The sequence below is a fragment of the Miniopterus schreibersii genome (assembly GCF_964146895.1).
Source record: "Miniopterus schreibersii genome assembly, chromosome: 13".
NCBI classification, from domain to species: Eukaryota; Metazoa; Chordata; class Mammalia; order Chiroptera; family Miniopteridae; genus Miniopterus; species Miniopterus schreibersii.
Window position 1 is genome coordinate 40,875,887 of NC_138113.1, and position 19,633 is coordinate 40,895,519.

General features: G+C 35.5%; 1 protein-coding gene across 3 annotated transcripts in view; it reads right to left on the bottom strand.

The window, feature by feature from the left end:
• Positions 1-19,633, bottom strand: part of EXOC6B (exocyst complex component 6B) — a 445,000-nt gene that overhangs the window by 384,854 nt on the left and 40,513 nt on the right. For 2 of the 3 annotated variants that reach the window (XM_081156370.1, XM_081156369.1), the window contains exon 2: positions 4,430-4,595. In XM_081156370.1, the coding sequence (XP_081012496.1) occupies positions 4,430-4,595 (166 nt within the window). Of the gene's footprint in view, positions 1-4,429; positions 4,596-19,633 lie in introns of those variants that run through there. The other variant, XM_081156371.1, reaches the window with a different exon arrangement.

Here is a 19,633-nt window from a genome sequence, read left to right on the forward strand (position 1 = left end):
TGTTTTTGTAAAGGGCCAGGTAGATAGTCTCTGTTGCAACTACTTGATTCTGCCATTGTAGAATGAATGCAGCCAAAAACATATATTAAGTGAATGGGCATTGCTATGCTCCAATAACTTTAATTACAAAAATAGGAGGCAAGCTAGATTTGGCCTACAAGGTATAGTTTGCTGATCTTTGGTCTAGAATAAGTGAGATGGTAAGGCTTTAAGATCACACTATGAAAATTACATTCAGATGTCATGTTTTAGGAAAGTCACTGAAAAACTGAAACATGATTAGACATGAATATGTTTGAAGAGGGAGTCAAAGCTACCCACTTGAAAAATAAGGAAAGGAATTTTTAGCCAAAATGTTACTGGTGTCCAAGGATCTCCCAGGATAGAAATGAAAAGAGACCACCAGAGACCAAATAAAGAGCCTGGTGCACTGGCTAGAATTAAACCCAGGTCTCCCACATGGCAGAGCAGAATTCTACCATTGAACAAAGAACAGTTTTAAAGAAGTTGAGGCTGGAAAGATGATGTCTAAGTAAACATCTAAGTATGTGGAGGCACTTTCGCAGTATAACTACATGCTTCCTCATCTGTGGCATGTATCATTAGCATGTTAAATCTCCACCCAGGGGTGTATGTGTTTTTTTACTATTATAGTGAGGCTAAGGTCTCACAGCAATTGATCATTCTGGGGCTTAACTGCACATACGTTAGGGTCGAGAAAATCTCTGCTAGAGAAAGTGATACCTGGCGCTAATTAGACAGAGTTTGAGAGGCAACCGATGGAAATTCCAATCTTTTCTAGGAGAGGCTCAGTCTGTCTCACAAAGAGGGGGGAATATTCTTTTGGAATCACTATACACTAAATCTGGGCACTACACACTATACACCATACCTGAACAACAGCTGTCCAGAGCTATCAGAAGAAAGGTGGTATCCTAAAAATAGTGCTTATTACTCAAACCAATAAATGGATGTTACTAGAAAGCAGCACTAATATCAGTTCAGTACAAGGAAAAGCTTCCAAGCAATGTGAATAAAAATGGGGCATGTTACCTCGAGTGGTAGTGTTATCCCCTTCAGAGAAGTTATTCAAGAATAATTTGATTATTTTTTTATCCTAAACTGGAGATCTCATAAAATTCGACCTTCCATTAATATTTAAAAACTTAGCATCATTGTCTCTGCTAGAATACCTTGTTTACCATATAAAGACAACATTTCTGAAACCTTTTTTTTTTTTTTTACCTCAAATTCATTGTAAGAAATACATTTTACACTGCAGCCCAGTATACAAGTACGGGGAAGACATACATACATATACGCACACACACGCACACACACATGCATACACACAACTAAAACAAAATTTTCAGGAAACAATGTTTACCATTACTGCATGTAATACGCTTTATTATTTTCTAGTCTAGTCTATTCTATTTCATTTCAATTCTCTCAATTGATCACGGCCCACTAATTAATTTCATACAAACCTGATTCTAAAACATATCCACAGGATCCTAAAACTGTTTCTGATAAGAAATTACTATTTCAATGCTATTTTAACACAGTGAGAAGAAACTATACTGCCCCTCTAGGAAGTTACTTCTCTTGATTCAGAATACACAAACACACATATAGACACATACACATGCTGTGAATCAAAAGAAATAGTAAGCATCCTAGAGAGAGTAGTTTCTTTTCATTGTTATATTGAAATAGTGTCAAACAGTAGTTAATGCTTAACCTTTTCCATTTTCTAAACTCTTTTCTAGAGTTCAAGAACCTCTAAATTTCATAGGTTCTTAACCCCACTTGAATGAATCCCCCTAGAGCAGAGCCTCCAAGGTGTGCTACTAGACTTTAATCCCCTCAATTTTTAGAATGAGTGAGTGGAGCCTAAGCAGCCAAAAACCCTGAACTGGTAGTCCCCAGTTCTTGCTTTCCCTCAGGGACATCCTGAATAATTTAAAGGAATTTGCATCTTGAAGGAAGAGGAGATAAGTACCAACCAGCAAGTGGTATCAGCAACTGGTGAGCATCATAGGCAATATTCACTGCTACCTGCCTACACATGACTATTTCAGTAACTGGAGACAGAACATCCTGGTGCCCAGCATGGATGAGGGAAGCTGGGATGGTTGAGTAAGAACAAACAGCACACAACTCCTGGCAGGAACCCCACATCTTTGTTTTCACACATTTCAAATTCTTTTGTCCATCTGAGGCTGTTCAGCCCCCAAAAATTCAGATAACTTTTTATTTTAAATAGGATCAAATTGTTCAAATTTTTAATCAGCTTTATACATTAAGCATATACATCTAATACTTTCCCCTGTCAGATATTATTCTACAATATATTGTAGTTTATTATTCTTTTAGATGAATGTAGTAGCATATTTATTTTACTATTCCTCTACCAAAAGACTTTTGGGAACATTTTAAAGTTTTACCTATTAAAAAAACATCATATGAACATCCTTGTACATGCACCTATATGGCCTTAGAATAAATCTTAAAATTATGTGGAGTTTTAAGTATTGATAAATCAAATTGCTCTTTTCAAAGGTTGTAACAATCTACACTCCAATGAGGCATTCCCCCACGTGGATTAGTATCATCTCCAATCTTAAATATTATTTTTTTCATCTGTCATTTTAATAGGTGACACTTGTATTTCAAATTTGCATTCCTTAATTATTTCTAAATTGTAGAGTTCCCTTGTATTTCTTTTGTACACTGTATGTTAATGTGTATTTCTGAGTTTTCTTAGTGTTAATATTTTCCTATCAATTTGTAAAGACTTTTTATATGTTCAGAATATCAATCAACTGTCATATGTATTTGTAAATAATTTTACTTATTATTTACCTTTTAATTTTTATGTTATATGAAGAAAAGTTTCATTCATTTTAATGTTCTCATATCTATCATTTTTTTTCTTTCTGCCTTAGGAACTGTGTTTAGAAATGTATTCCTCACTCCCAAAATCACAAAAATATTCATCTATATTTTCTACTAGTTACTTTATGATTTTATTTTTTACACTTAACTTTTTAGTTCATCTGAAATTAATTTTGGTATGTTAAGTGAACAAGGGATTTCATTTAATTTCAATTAGTTAAGCATTTAAAGAATATGAACAACGAATCAGAAGAGTAGTTATTTTTGGAGGGGAGGGTGAAGGAACCAACTGAGAAGGGTACAAAAGAGAGTTTTAATTGTACTTAACTGGCAATATTGTATTTCTTAAGATAACTGAAGAGTTGTTGTGCAAGTCCATAAACTCTAATTTGAAACCTTGGTACACACAGTGTTCTGGACTTCAGAATTTTGGAGATTTTATAAAGATAATATGGTACATATGTATATTATATAACCAATGGGTACTAGAATAGCATCCCATAATCAAACACATTAATATTTCTATAGCAAACTAAAAAATTTACATTAAATAAAATATATTAAGAAGTTTGATAGCTTCGTGCCCATTCAGGTCAGATTCTGCAGTCAAATTGGCTTTTAAATCGCTGTAAAATATAATTTAACATCTAATAGCCAACTTCTCCCCTCAATAAAATTGTTTCTTTGCTTTTCTTACCAATGTATTCTTTTATATGATTTTACATTCACTATCAAATTCATCCCATGTCCCAGGAATATCCTTTGGGGACTTCAATTCAAATTCCAATAAGACCAAAACAAAAACAAAACCAAAAAAAACATAGACAAGAAAGAAAGGAGCCAAAAAAAAAGGAAAAAAAAGAAATTAGAAGTATAAGGATTAGAAAGAAGGAAATAAAGCTGTAATTACTTGCAGATCATATGAGTAAGTTTACACAGAAAACTCAAAAAAATCTACATATAACTTATTAGAAATAATAGAAGAGTTTAGTGAAGTGGTTAGATTTAAAATCAATAAGCAAAGTCAGTTATCTAAGATAACCGAATTTGCTAGGTCAGGGACCAAAATATATGGCTAGCTTCCTTCCTGAACTTGAATCTGTCATATCAAGAAAGAACCTTCATGCTTTGGTAGAAGATATTCCACAACTGTCACTGATTTTTTTCCTTTGGCTTAGGTTGCCATGCTGCAGACTTCTATAGCCACGCCCTGCAATACCATCATCCTACAGGGATGACTTTTATTTAACAAGGAAGTAGACGGGTGTCATGAAGAGTCAATTGAGTTTCTGTTTGAAAGAAACTATTATTTATTCTGTTACTGGTTCTCATCACATGTAGTTATCCCAAATAAATTTAACTTGAGAGTTTTCTTTTTTATCTATATTTCAGTACAAATTCCCCTCTTACTATACAAAAATCTTATTGGTAGTAAATATGCAACCTGTAATGTATTCCCTACTCCCTTAATGCTAGTCAAAACCCCAGCATAGGAGAGAGAAACAAGTCTGTCTTAGAGTGTCCTTACTTTGAGTTTCTGGGCTTCTCCTCTCACTTTCAGCAGTTCAGTTATAGAGTCCACAAAGCCCTGGTAGTGAAAGTTACACATTTTCTCAATTTCTCGGTCATGATTGCGGATGCGAGTTTCAAGCTTCTCCATGAATCTTCCATGTTCCTCACCATCATAGACAGACCTTTAAAAAAAAAAAAAGGGATGAAGATTATACCAGATTTACTTCTAAGAAACAGAAAAAGAATTACAAACCCAGAAATAAATTTATTTGTAAATTAGATATTAAAATACATAAACCACACAGTAATCCAATTGTACTAATATGGCCCCAATGTTAGATGAGTATTTTCTAGAAAAATCCAAAACTTCGCTTCCTATTCATTCAAAAATATTTAAGTGTTTGACAGTATTCATCATAGAATTATCATCATGAAATGAAGAACTGAATTCCAAGCCCTTTGAACTTTTCTTTCTCAATTAAATTAATCTAGAAAAACTCAATTTGGGATAAACGTGACTCGAAATACTATACCCAACAAGCTGACACTGCTGGAGAAAAGTCACATAGTTGTGCCGGCTAGACTCAGGTGCGCTATATAACCACTATTCAAAGTTGGGTACTTAATAAATATCGCAACATAATACTACTAAATCTATCTCCCCACGACTACCACCACCACCAAAAAAATCACTTTGTATTCTCCAAAATAACTGTACGTAAAAACCTTACTTTCTCCTGTCCTCAAATGTCCACCCCCTCACTCAGCTACTGATCACAGAAAAAAAAGTATTTCCTCTTTTCCCACTTAAATCAAACAACCTACTTGCACCTCTAACTTCTGCTCTACTCGCCCTTCTGTAGTGGAAAAATACTTCAAGCTCTTAATAATTACAGTCAATCCTTGGTTGTCTCAAGAACTTGACTCCTGCAATCATTGCCTCTTACCCCTCCTCTGCATCATACATTCCTCCCACTCTACTAACTCATTCTTACAGGTATATAAGCATGACTGTAAGAAACCTGTCCTTACATACACATTGCCCTCCAGGTACCATCCTATTTCTCTTCTCCCCTTCCTAGCAAAACTCCTTTCCACTTCCTCACCTCTCAATAGTTAGCATTCATCTTACTCCATCAAATAGCAGCATTTGTGATGGTTTAATCACTTTCCTTCTTGAAACACGTTTTCTCTAGACTTCAGTGATACACACTAATGCAGTTTTTATCATTTCACTCATACGCCTTCTCAATTTCCTTTATGGGCTCCTTCTCCTCTATTATTTTTCTAAATATTTCTAAAACCTCTATCTAGTCTCTATCACCAATCAATGTCATCCAATCCCATGGCTTTAAAATACCATCCATATAGTGATGACTTCCTACTCTTACTCTATACCTACAATTCAGAGCACTTCCTAAGCATTAGACTCCCATATGTAGCCACTATTTAACAACTCCAATCGGATTTTTTAAAGCCATCTCAAATTTAACACAGAGAAAAATCATCTATCACCAAACTATCTCCACTCCCAAAGCTGTTCCTTCCCCAAATCTCCCCCACACACACACACCCACACACCCCCTCCCCCCAGCTAATGGCACTATCCAGTTACCCAAGTCAAAAATGCAAATCTAGGAATCACACCTAATCCATCTCTTTCCATCATACATCCCATATACCCCATCCCAAACCATTAAAGTCCTGACAACTCAGCATCTAAAACATATCTTAAAATTGTCCACATCACCATCTCCACAAAAACCCTAGTACATATCTGAGTCATTGCCACATTGTAACAATACAATAGTCTCCTAAAAGTCTCCATTCTCCACTCATCTCCCCCACTCCCTACCCAATGCACACACTCTACACACAGCAGTTAAAACTATCTTTTTAAAGCCATAATTCAGATGCTGTCCCTCTGCTTAAATCTCTCCTAGGGCTTCTTTTTACAAAAAGAATAAAAATCTTAAATCATTACCATGGCCTACAAGAGTGTACATAATCTAGCTTCTATCTCTCTAACCTCATTTCTCTTCTCTCTAGTTCCCACCCCTAGCCTCCCTACCCCCTCTATGCTCCAACTACATTAGATTTTGTTTTTAGAGTCTTCCTGTCTTAACATTTTGTTTTTGCTGTTTTTATGTTAGTAATGCTTGCCCCTTATATCTTCAAACAACTTTCTCCTCATCATCCATTGTTTGTCTATCTTTCCCCCTAACCCATCCCTATCAGACTATAACCTCCAGGGCAAGAACTTGAGTCTGCCATAATCACCATTGTACCTCTAGAAAAGGGCCAGACAGGTAGTAGGCAGTGAGTAAACATCTGTTGACTAAATGAATGACTAATATTATCTCTAAGACCTCTTTAATCTCTAACATTTGTTCAACAAATATACACTTGCTCATTGCCAATATTTTCTGGTTCTATAATCATTGTGAGTCCTGAATCACTACTCTGATCCCGTGGATCAAACAGCACCCTCTCCTGAGCAGGTCAGTTCCATCGTCCAAAACTCAGCAGTAAGCACAAACAACATATAAACTAGTTTAGCTTCCAGTAAAAAGTCTGAACATTTACTTTAGAAAAGCCAGAGCAATCTAGATTAATTCTCCTTCTTTTGAAATAAAGGGAAGAGACCTTCAAATAAGTTATAAAAAAAAATCCTGCTTTGACAATTAAGACACACTACAGAATAACTACTTGCCTGAAGGAGCTATTTGGAATACACAAGACAATCCACTACCATTGACATTTCAACTAACCTCAAATAAGTGTAACCTTTAAAAAAAAACACAAGGTAAAGAAAGGTTTCCATGTAAAGACACCAATATTCCTTGCCATTTGAAGATGAGAAAAGATCACTGAAAACTTATCAATCTAAATGGCATAAGCAGACATTATTCAATATTAGATAACTCTTACTTTCAAATTCAGTTATATCTTGAACCAGTAATACTTCTAAGTAGCAAGTCTACTTCCTTTTACTACATAAAGCTTTTCACTTCTCCCTTCCAAAGATTTGCATTAATATTACAAAAGATAACCCAAGAAGAAAATCCCAAAGTTAAGAAATTTATAACATGTTAATAGTGACTCCCCAGCTCCTTAAACTTCCTATAAAAATATATACAAATCAATGAAAGAAAACATGGATTTTAGCTACCTGGCTGTGTGGCCTTGGTTTTAGCAATGTAATTAGCTATGAGTCTTTGGCCAACTAAGTTAATCTCTCTGATCCTCAGCTCTCTCATTTAGAGAATAGGAAGCAATCAATTACATATTCTCTGAAGTATCAGCTCAGCTCTAAGTCTCCTCAATTCACTTCCACTTTCAAGTTCAGTTAATAATAATATAAAGATCATACATTTTCAGAATAGCCTAAACAGGTGGTTCAAAACAAGTTAATGAATTTTCTATACCCTTATCACTAGTCCCTGACTGTTTCTCCTATCTTTAGGGCCTTTATGATTCTAATACTGTCTTTAATTAAAATAATGTCGAATAATAACATGAAAGATTCACAGTGGATCCCCTGAGTATCTTGAGAATTTTTAAAAGTTAGAATAAAATGTAATACCCACATATTTAAAACAGGGTTTTGGGACTTGTGTTCTGTGGTAAGTATCAGGTAATCCACAATTTCCAGACTGTATGTGAATTTTGTGTGTACAGGCAGAAGCACATATATGTAATTTTAAGGGAAACTTTTCCATAGTTTCCATCTGGTTATCAAAGAGGTCAAAAACCACTGATTTAAAGGTTTTATATCTAGTTGTCTACCATAGGTAAAGGCAATTATTGATCACTGCCTAACAGTTCACCTTAAATCAGCATTTCAAATTATATATACAGCTTTATTCAGTGCAAACCAATATATCTATCAGATATAAAATGCTAAAAACAAATATAAATAAGTCTTAAATTCTGGAAAGGTCACAGACCGAGAAGTTTAACCTAATATTGGTAGTCAACACTGTACTTGAACTAAGAGTAGTTTGCCCCTCCCCCTACCCCCAACAAATGACTTAAACTAGAGAAAGACTGCCATCTAGTGATGGCCTGTTTCTAACATTCCTTGAAATTCAAATTTGATGTGGCCAAGTCAGAAGGACTGCTCAAAAATCAAAAAACTATATTCTATACCACCTGCTGGCTAAAGACTGGTAACTAGTTACTTATATTTTATATAAAGTACTCTAATGTTACACTTCCATTTCAAATAGAAAGCAGGATTTTGAAAACAAGGTCATGTGCTTTGACATGTCCAGGTGTGCCAGAGTTAAACAAGACTATGAAATAAACTGCACCACTGGTTTAATTATTTGTGATAATCCAAAGAATATCCTAGTACCTAGTAAGACAATCAAGAAGAAATGTTTGGAAATTAACAACTTTTTATAGGCTATATTTTGACTCAACGACATAAATGCTGCCTTGTAAAGTCTATTTTCTAAAAACCATCAAATAAACTACAGATTTTTGAAAAATGCAAAATGTTTTATCCTAGTGTCTATATCTGATGAATACCTCTGAACATCCCACCTAGATTTCATGCACATATTGAGAGATTTTAACTTATAAAATGGCACTTCAGGCATTCTATTCAACAAATATTTATCACCCTCTTGTAGTAAACCATTACAAGACTATATCGCTTATTAGAGCCGATATCAGCTCAAATCTGTTTGCCCTAAGAGAAAAATAAATAATATTATAAGCACATGGAATCTCATTTAAATCCTATGCATCTTATAAATTAGACATTATTTCCATTTTATAAGTAAGAAACCTAAAACCCAAGAAGATGAAGTAGCCTGCCAAATTCACACAGCTAGGAAGTGTCCTCTGGAGTACATCAGTCTGTCTCCTTTTAGAACAAGTAAAGCAAAAAAGTCAGATGGACCCCTAAAACGTTAGAATTGAAAGAGGTCTTAAAGATGGAATACAAAGCTCTTACTGTACAATGGAGGAAACTGAGGCCAAGAAAAGTTAAATGTCTTAATCAAAATTACATTGCTTGTTACTGATACATCTGGACCTGACTCCCAAAAAAAACACAATTAGGAAAAGCTAATGCAATATGAAGCCTGACCCAAAGCTAAGTGGTTGAGAGAGGGAGATGGGGGGGTGAGGGGGGCTGACTTCTACTTCAAGATGAGTCAGTTGCCTATTAGTTATGTCTGTCTTCACAACAGCTATTCCATTCTTCCTGTTGGAAGGGTCCCAATTTGCTCTGGTAATCTCCTTATGGGGAGACACAGTGTCCTGCCCATTTTATCTCCAGCATCAAACACAGAGCCTGGCACAAAGGAGATCCTCCATGGATGTGAAAAAGAAGGAAGGGCAGGAGTTTCTGGCTGCATTCTCAAAGATGGATGCAAAAGAGAATCACATCAAAAAAAGCTTATCTGTTGCAATGTTTTTAGAACCAAGAACTTCAAGACACAAAAGAATGAACAATTTGCTTTTTGGTTTTGATTAATTGAAGAAAAAAAATTCACAGTTTACTGTGGTCTTTTTCACATGTATGTTTTTTAACTTCTGTCACGGTTTTAGTCCTGAAACATTTTCTTCTCATTAAGCTCCATAAAAGTATCATCAGTATTTTTGTTTATTCCAAAAGTTAAAAATAAAGTGGAAAAACAGACTTGAACATGATGTCGAAAGAGAAACTGCAGGAGGTCAATAAAAGTTTAAAGCCCCTTCCCTTCTTTACTGCAGTTTGTCTACCAATGTAATTCAGACTTTACTATGATAATATGGATGCTCTACGTGCATAAAAGTAAAAATAGATCACTGTATATCACCATCAATGATATTTATATAATGCACTAGTTAATGAAATCTAAGCTGTAGACTATAGCCAAATGTTTTTGTATTGCTACAGGTCACCAAATACATCTAAATTCTTTTTTGCCCTTGCAGATACCAAAGTATCCAACTGATTTCACCAAGATAGCCCATGCAACCAAAATAATGCTGTGATGGAGATCTCCCTCAAAGCAGAAAGGGAACCCCACAATTCCAGGATGGCTATTTTCAGAGGGACAAAAGCAAAGTGGGGAAGTTTCAACTGGCATCTAGCCAAAGAGCCTACTAAAAGTCTGGTATTGGTTACACCCAAAGGAAAGTAGAGATGGGAACTTGTCACAAAATATCACTCACATCAATAACAAACTACTAGGAAATAAACTAATGAAAGCAAGGAAACTTCTAATTAAGGACATAGAGACTGCCATAACTACTACCATGATAATGTCACCTGGTTAGAACAATTACTCACCCTAAGTAACTGAAGACACAAAGGCACCACAGGCTATGTTAGTGGCTTCATTTTGGCCTCTGTATCAATTTAGATTAAAGTGAAATAAGATTTATCCCATGCAGCTTTGAGTGGTGGTCATGAAATCCAGCAACTAAGAGTTAGATTATGGATACTGCTGCAAAATAAAAATAATCCATCTACGGCCTGATGATTCTCATTGATCTAACCTGAGAAACTGCTGAAAGCAGATAGCTGGTATATACAGGGTCATAATTAACATTGGTAGACTAGCTCCAGTTTCAATGCATGGAACTCAAAGTATCAAGTTTAACACTAAAACGTGCAAAGTTGGGGCTAAATGAAACTATGGATTCACTTAATACCTACCACCATCATAATGAGTCTGAACCAGAGTATATGGGTAAAACTTCAAGATCCTTTACAAAAGACATTAAGTATTTAATTAAATACTCTGAAGAGATATGTAAATATTTTTTAAAGCTACACACTAACTGAAGAAATGTTTCAGCCTCTACACTTAAAATTATTATTATGGTTCTAATGACAGAAATCATAAAGCTATTAATACAGAAAAACAAACCAGTCGGGGTGGGTATTGGGAACACTTAAATGAACAGTCCTGGTTTCCTTACGTATGTAGATTTAATGTGGGCTTAACAAAATTAGAATGACCAAGTTTCCCAGAGTCACTAAATCAAACTATAACAAATATAAGTGAAGTCATTTATAGATGTGTATGTTGTGTATATAAATATGTGCATATATATATTATGTGTACATCATATGCACACATATGCACAAAATATGCACACACACATATTTCTGATTTTCTGAAAAAGAACCAGACTTGTAAACATCCCATTCAATTCCTGGTCCAATTTCATCCACTAGTGATTGTTCACTGACACTTCATGACCAAAAGTAACCACAACCTTTAAGACTATAAGCAATGAGGAGCCTCAAAGGAGGATGGATAACAGGTATCACAATCATTTCTATCCTAAAAAATGATGGAGAACAAAGCAGGCAAAACAGAAGTTTCATGGACAATAAGGAAGATCAGATATAACATAAAAAACCATCCTACTACTAAACTCCTAAAACTGCTGGATTACCATAAAACACACAAGAAATAAGACATATTAAATAAGAATCAGCAGAAACACAGTAACAAAAATCAAGACTTGCAAAGGCTTAAAAATAAATGTGTAAATTAAAAATAAATGTGTAATATGTTTAAAGAAATATGAGAGAATTTTAAAAAACAGACTAGATAAGATGTATAGAGCTTTTAGAATAAAAACTATAATAATCTATATTTAAAATTTAACAAACTGGTAGAGAAAATATTTAATTGGGTGGTACATATAAAACTTATATAAAATGCATCAAAGAGAAAAAAATGGAAAATGTCTTAGTTCTTCAGGCTGCTGTTAACAAAATACCACAAATTGGGTAGCTTATAAACCACAGAAGTTTATGTCTCACGGTTCTGGAAGCTGGAAGTCTGAGATCAGGGTGCTGGCATGGTCAAGTGACAGCCCTCTTCTGTGTCACAGACTAGTACCCTCACATGGCAGAGGGGCAAGCAAGCTCTCTGGGGCTTCTTTATAAGGGCACTATTGGTGTACATGAAGGCTCTGCTCTTGTGACCTCATCACCTCCAAAAGGTCCCACCTCCTAATACCATCACCTTGGAGGTTAGCATTCCAATATATGAATTTTGAGGGGACATAAACATTCAACCTATAGCAGAAAACATTTTAAAAGAGTTAAGAACATGGAGAACAGGATGAGTTTAGTGGGAGCTTTAATAAGGAATAATAAACAGGTAATATTCAAAGAAATAGCTAAGAATTTCCCAGAACTGATAAGATACAAGAAAGTTATTATCCTCAAAATAAAAGGAAAGAACTAAAAGCCTTATCAAAAGCAGTCCCCCAACACAGGAACAGCACTGTTCAGTTACACAGTGTGGGGCAAAGGTAGGTTTACAGTTGTCTATATGGAAAATAATACAATAATTAATAAATAATATTACAATAATAAACTGTTTCATGTACTTACAACTGTAAACCTACTTTTGCCCTGCCCCGTATTTATCAATATTTAGAACTGCTACTTAGTTATCCATTCTCTTTATGGCTCAACTTCAGTAGCATATAGAACCTTATTCGGATGGAGCTAATTATACAAATACACGGACTCTTAGCACCATCTAAACATTTGGTGTGTCTTTTATCAACTCATTCTTCCTCGACCTATAGTGTCTATTCAAACTGTGGTCACTGTCCAACCTTCACCCTGCAGCTTTCTTTCACAAACAAATGACTTTGCCACCTATTTCATAAAGAAAATGTCATAGGCTTTTTGGCATGAATCTTCTTAATTTCCTGCATTCCAATATACAAATCTATCTATATCTCTGACTACCCTTACACTTGTGCCTTGCTATTTCAATGAAATGGATATCCCACCTCAATTGAAGATTAATTCTATGTCCTAAACATCTCACTTCTCTATTCAGGAATGTTGCTACTCTATCAATACTTTTTAAATTTCTGTACTTTCAAATGCTTCATCTCTATTAACTTATTAAAAAATCAACAAGCCCTTTCTTTTTCCTTTCTTTTTAAAAGGTATTATTAAATTAAAATCTTCTGATAATTTTCCCTCTGGTATCATTTCTCTGTCTCTCTTTTCTCCTTTCATAGTTAAGATTCTTAAAAGAGCAGTCTATACTCACTGCCTCCATTTCCTCAAATTCGACTTACTATTCAATCCAGTGTAACCTATTTCTTACCCACACCACCCCAATGAACCTATTTTTGCTAAAGTCAATAAAAGCCTACTAACTGTCAAATCAAATATTCATTCTTCCGCTCATCATTTACTTGACTCCTCTTTTTTATGTGCCACTGCTAACCAGCTCCTTTCTCAAATCTCTACTCCCAGAGCTTCCATTACATTCCTTCTCAGTCTCCAACAGTTTTTTTTCCTTCTGGCCCTCAATACATGCTTGGCCTTCATATCCTATCACTCCTCATATATGCTCACTCGGATATCATCAATACTTGAGCTTTCATTATTAATTAGACATCTTTGGTTCCCAAAACAATAACGCCAGGGCATATCACTGTCAAATCCTATAAACCTCAATATCTAGCCACCATTCATCTCAAAAACATCTCAAACTGTGCATGTCAAAAGTTGAAATCGCCAACTTTCTACCCAAACCTACACTTCCCTCCTATATTCACCATCTCAAATAAAGGTACTGCTAGCCATCCAGTTATTCAAACTATATAAGAGTTTGTAAGAAATATGTAAGTTAACCTTCACTCCTCACTCCACACCTCACATCTCCCTCCAACTAATCACCAATTCTAATTCCATAACATCTCTTCTGGGCTTTTTCCCCTATCCTCCCCTGCCTTGGCTCAGTATCTCTCTTCTGTACAACTCTTTTCACATCTTTCTTCTTATTTCCCAAACAATCCATCTGGAACACTTCTTTCACAGTAATCTTCTTTAAATGAAATTGTGATCATGAAACACACACACACACACACCACTTTAGGATTAAGATCTGCCTCAGGATCAAGTCCACAGTCCCTAGCTAGTACAGAAGACCCTTACATGTACAGATTTATCTCTGAATACTCCCCATTCCCTCTACAACTCTACTTCAAGTTCCTTGAGTATATTATATCCCTCTGCCCAGAATCTCCTTACTATCACTTTATCTGTTAAATTCCTAATCATCCTTCAATATTCAACTCAAAACTCACTCCTTCTATAAAACCTCCCTTCTTAGTACAACTACTGTAAACTGGTAGAGAAGCTTCCCCTTCTTACCAACAAGATAGAACCTAAGAAACTGTTCGTAAAACCTTAGAAAGTTAAAGTTGACACTCTCTGGAGGCATTTACAGCAAACAGGGTCGTAAGTCCATTCTTTAAATACTCATATTGAAGGTTACTTTTCCTCTACTTACTGATATACTGATATTAGGCATCTTTTCCCAAAAGAGGCCAATTTCAACTGTAATAAAAATCTTTTGCAGTTTGTAATAGTCTAGTTTTGTTAACCCAAATATTAAGTTTTATTAAACAAACAATACTTATGTACATAATTTTTCCATTTTCTAGGGAAATAAGAGGAATTTAATTTGACTTGTAAACCCATGAAGAAGCTGAAGGACACTAAAATCCCACATGCCCCACAGACATTTCTCTGGTTGGCCACAGGAATTCTTTTTTCTTTTCTTTTTTTGTTCAAAATATTACAGATGTCCCTTTTTCTCTCCAATGGCCCATTCCACCCTGTCCCACCCCCCTCCCCAGTCCCTCTCCACACTACTGTCCATGTCCTGGGGTTGTGCATATGTAATAGTCTAGTTTTTTAAGGAGTATATTTTTAAATTTTTTTTTTTTTTAATGAAGAAACAAAATCGGTTGAAGCACCTAGCCCTGTTTTGATAAGGAGTGATACAAGGTAACTAGTGCTCCTCAATAGCCAGGGTATTCTCATTTACCACCTGGCCTCACTTTGACACTGCAAAAATTTCAGCTGGCCTTGAACCTATGAAACCATGTGTGGTTTGAAGTAAATTTCACCAGCAATACTATCATCCTGTTTTGGCATAAAGTTCATGAACAAATGCTTAGTATTAACCTAGAAATGAATGGGCACCACCACTAATGACTTTCACTGGAAAGCTGAGTTGATATTCTTTTGTTTTGAAATGTTTATTTGTTCATATTTTTGAAAGGGTACTACACTGAGCACCCTACACTGTAAAGACTTATTTCCATGTCTATCTCCCCTACAGGGCCATGAGTTCCTTGAGGGTTCCTGGAACAACGCCTATATCTCACAGAGAAGGCATTATGAAGTGACCAAAAATGTTTCAACATTTACATTTTCTCCAAAGACAAGCACTAGAGTTAATATTAAACATTCTTACTTAAAAAGTAAATTCAAGTTCTAGCAGTGCAAAAAATTGGTACTTCAGCTAAAATAGAAAAAGAATAAGAGGAACAAAAGGTAGAACTTAAAAGGTTCAAGGAAATCTATTGTAGAAGAGAAGTGTCTGGGAATAATTTATTTCCCTAGCTCTCCCCTAACCTCCTCTGGAAGCTAGAAGAAAGAAGACGATTAAACTGCAACAAGACCTGGCTCTGAAGGGAATGGGTGTTTCTGGCCCTTGTTGCCAATAGAGGGGGGAGGGTGACAGCAGTCCCTAAGGGCTTTTAGAAAAAATTACTTCCAGGTGGAAATTTTTTATGGCATTGTGGAAGCCTGGAGCCTTTTTTGCTTTCCTTCTTAACCACTGATGATTAAACCATGGGCAATCAGGCTGCAACAGTGGAAACAGATAACTCCCAAACATCATGGTTACATGCTCTAAATTACCAACCTAACTCACAAAGGAGAGAAAAAATTTGTTGAGAAAGTCTTTTTTTTTAAGGGGGAGGGTGAGATAGTCTGTTAAAGACTTGTATTTGGTGAAACATAAAAGTAGTCAAGAACTCTGTATCATATGGATAGAACATCAGTCTCATACTAAGACTAGACACTGTAATATACAGTCATGGAGAGCCAAGCAATGCTAAATGTCCTGTTATTTACTAAATTTTCATTGTTTTGACCTGGATTAAGTGTTCTGTTAAATAGTTATAATAGGGGTATACAGAGAAATCCTTCCACACATCATGTGAGACAGCTAAGTTGATTTATAACTGATCATTGTTCTGAAAAAAGTTGGGGGTGTATGTCTGAGTTTGCAATTATGGCTCAAGAACATGGGGGGGAGTTACTTACAATATCATCTCATAAAAAAGCATAGAAGCAAAAACTATAAGCATTTTGCTTAAAAACAGGAACAAGACAGGGATGTCCGCTTTCACCACTCTTACTTAACATAGTACTGGAAGTCCCAGCCACTTCAATTAGACAAGATGAAAAAATAAAAGGCATCCAAATTGGAAAGGAGGAAGTAAAACTGTCATTATTCGCAGATGAGATGATATTGTACATAGGAAACCCTAAAGACTACACCAAAAAACTATTAGATCTAATTCAGCAAAGTAGCAGGATACAAAATTAATACCCAGAAATCTGTGGTATTTTTATACACCAATAATGAACTATCAGAAAGAGAAACTAAGAAAACAGTCTCATTTACTATTGCAACAAACAAACAAAAACATAAGATACCTAGGAATAAACTTAACCAAGGAGGTAAAAGACCTGTACTTGGAAAACTATGGAACACTGAAGAAAGAAATAGAAGAAGATACAAACAAGTGGAAACATACACTGTGTTTAGGGATTGGAAGAATTAACATCATAAAAAATATCCATACCACCCAAAGCGATCTATAGATTCAACATGATTTGTATAAAAATACCAATGGCATATATCATAGATCTAGAAAAAATATTGCAAAACTTTATATGGAACCAAAAGAGAGCCTGAATAGTCTCAGCAATCTTGAGAAAGAAGAACAAAGATGGGGGGCAAGGGGGTGGAAGAGGGCATAGAGGGGATAAATAGTGATAAAAAAATAAAATAAAATAATAAAAGAAGAAAAGAAGAACAAAGTGGAGGGATCACAATACTGAATATCGAACTACACTACAAAGCTATTGTAATAAAAACAGCCTGGTACTGGCACAAGAACAGGCATATAGATCAATGGAACAGAACAGAGAGCCCAGAAATCAACCCATGCTATATGGCCAATCAATATTTGACAAAGGAGGCAAGAGCATATAATGGAGTAAAAACAGTCTCCTTAATAAATGGTGTTGGGAAAATTGAACAGGTACATGTAAAAAAATGAAACTAGACCACCAACTTACACCATACACAAGAATACACTCAAAAATGGATAAAAGACTTAAATGTAAGTCATGAAACCATAAAAATCCTAGAAGAAAACACAGGCAAAAAAATCTGAGACATCTTGGATAGCAATATTTTTAGCAATATATTTCCTAGGGCAAGGGAAACAAAGGAAAAAAATAAATAAGTGGGATTACATAAAACTAAAAAACCTCTGCACAATAAAAGAAACTATCTACAAAGTGAAAAGGGAACCCACTGTATGGGAGAACATATTTGCCAATGATACATCTGATAAGGAGTTAATTTCCAAAATATTTAAAGAACTTATACAACTCAACACCAGGAAGACAAACAATCCAATTAAAAAATGAGCAAAGGACCTGAACAAGCACTTCTCTAAAGAAGACATACAGATGGCCAATAGACCTAAACCATCAGAGAGATGCAAATTAAAACTACAAACAACAAGTGCTGGTGGGGATGAGTAGAAAAGAAACTCTCGTACACTGTGGTGGGAATGCAGACTGGTACAGCCACTATGGAAAACAGTATGGAATTTCCTCAAAAAACTAAAAATGGAACTGCCTTTTGACCCAGAGATTCCACTTCTGGAAATATATCCTAAGAATACCAAAACATCAATCAGAAAGAATATATGGACCCCTATGTTCATAGCCAAGATATGGAAACAGCAGAGGTGCCCAACAGTAGATGAGTGGATAAAAAAGCTGTGGTACATTTACACAATGGAATACTATGCAGATGTAAAAAAGAAGGAACTCTTACCCTTTGCAACAGCATGGATGGACCTGGAGATTATTATACTAAGCGAAATAAGCCAGTCGGAGAAAGACAAAAGGAAGACAAACAATCCAATTAAAAAATGGGCAAAGGACCCAAATAGACACTTCTCCAAAGAGGACATACAAATGGCTAAGAGATATATGAAAAAATGCTCAACATTGCTAATTACCAGAGAGATGCAAATTAAAACCACAATGAGTTATCACTTCATACCTGTCAGAATGGCTCCATCAACAAATCAATGAACTATAAGTGCTGGCGAGGGTGTGGAAAAAAGGGCACCCTAGTACACTGCTGGTGGAAATGCAGACTGTGGAAGCCACTATGGAAGGCAGCATGGAGTTTCCTCAAAAGATTAAAAATTGACCTGCCATTTGACCCAGTGATCCCACTTCTAGGAATATATCCTAAGGAACCCAAAATACCAATCACAAAGAACTTATGCACCCCTATGTTCAGAGCAGCATAATTTACAATAGCTAAGATATGGAAACAGCCCAAGTACCCATCAGTAGATGAGTGGATAAAAAAGCTGTGGCACATTTATACCATGGAATACTATGCAGCTGTAAAAAAGGATCTTTTATCCTTTGGAACGACATAGAGGGAACTAGAAAGTATTATGCTAAGTGAAATAAGCCAGTCAGAGAAAGACAAGTACCACATGAACTCACTTATATGTGGAATATAATAAACAAAATAAACTGATGAACAAAGTGGACCCAGAGACATAGAAGCATGGAACAACCTGAGGGATCTCAGAGGGAAGGCGTGGAGGGGTGAGTGGGTGGGGAGAGATTAATCAAAAAACTTATACGCTTATAAGCATAACCCATGGACATAGACATTGGTATGGGGAAAGTCTGGGGGTGGGATGGATGTGAGGTGGAGGGGACCAAGGGGGATAAAAAGGGGACATCTGTAATATTCTCAACAATGAAAGATAAAGAAACTTTTTAAAAAATAATAAAAATAAAATAAATAAATTTTTAAAAAGCTGTGGTACATTTACACAATGGAATACTATGCAGATGTAAAAATGGAACTCTTACCCTTTGCAACAGCATGGATGGACCTGGAGATTATTATACTAAGCGAAATAAGCCAGTCAGAGAAAGACAAATGCCATATGATTTCACTTATATGTGGAATCTAATGAACAAAATAAACTGATGAACAAAATAGAACCAGAGGCATATATACATGAAACAGTCTGACAGAGGTCAAGGGGAGGGTGGTGGGGGTACTGAATAAAAAAAAGTAAA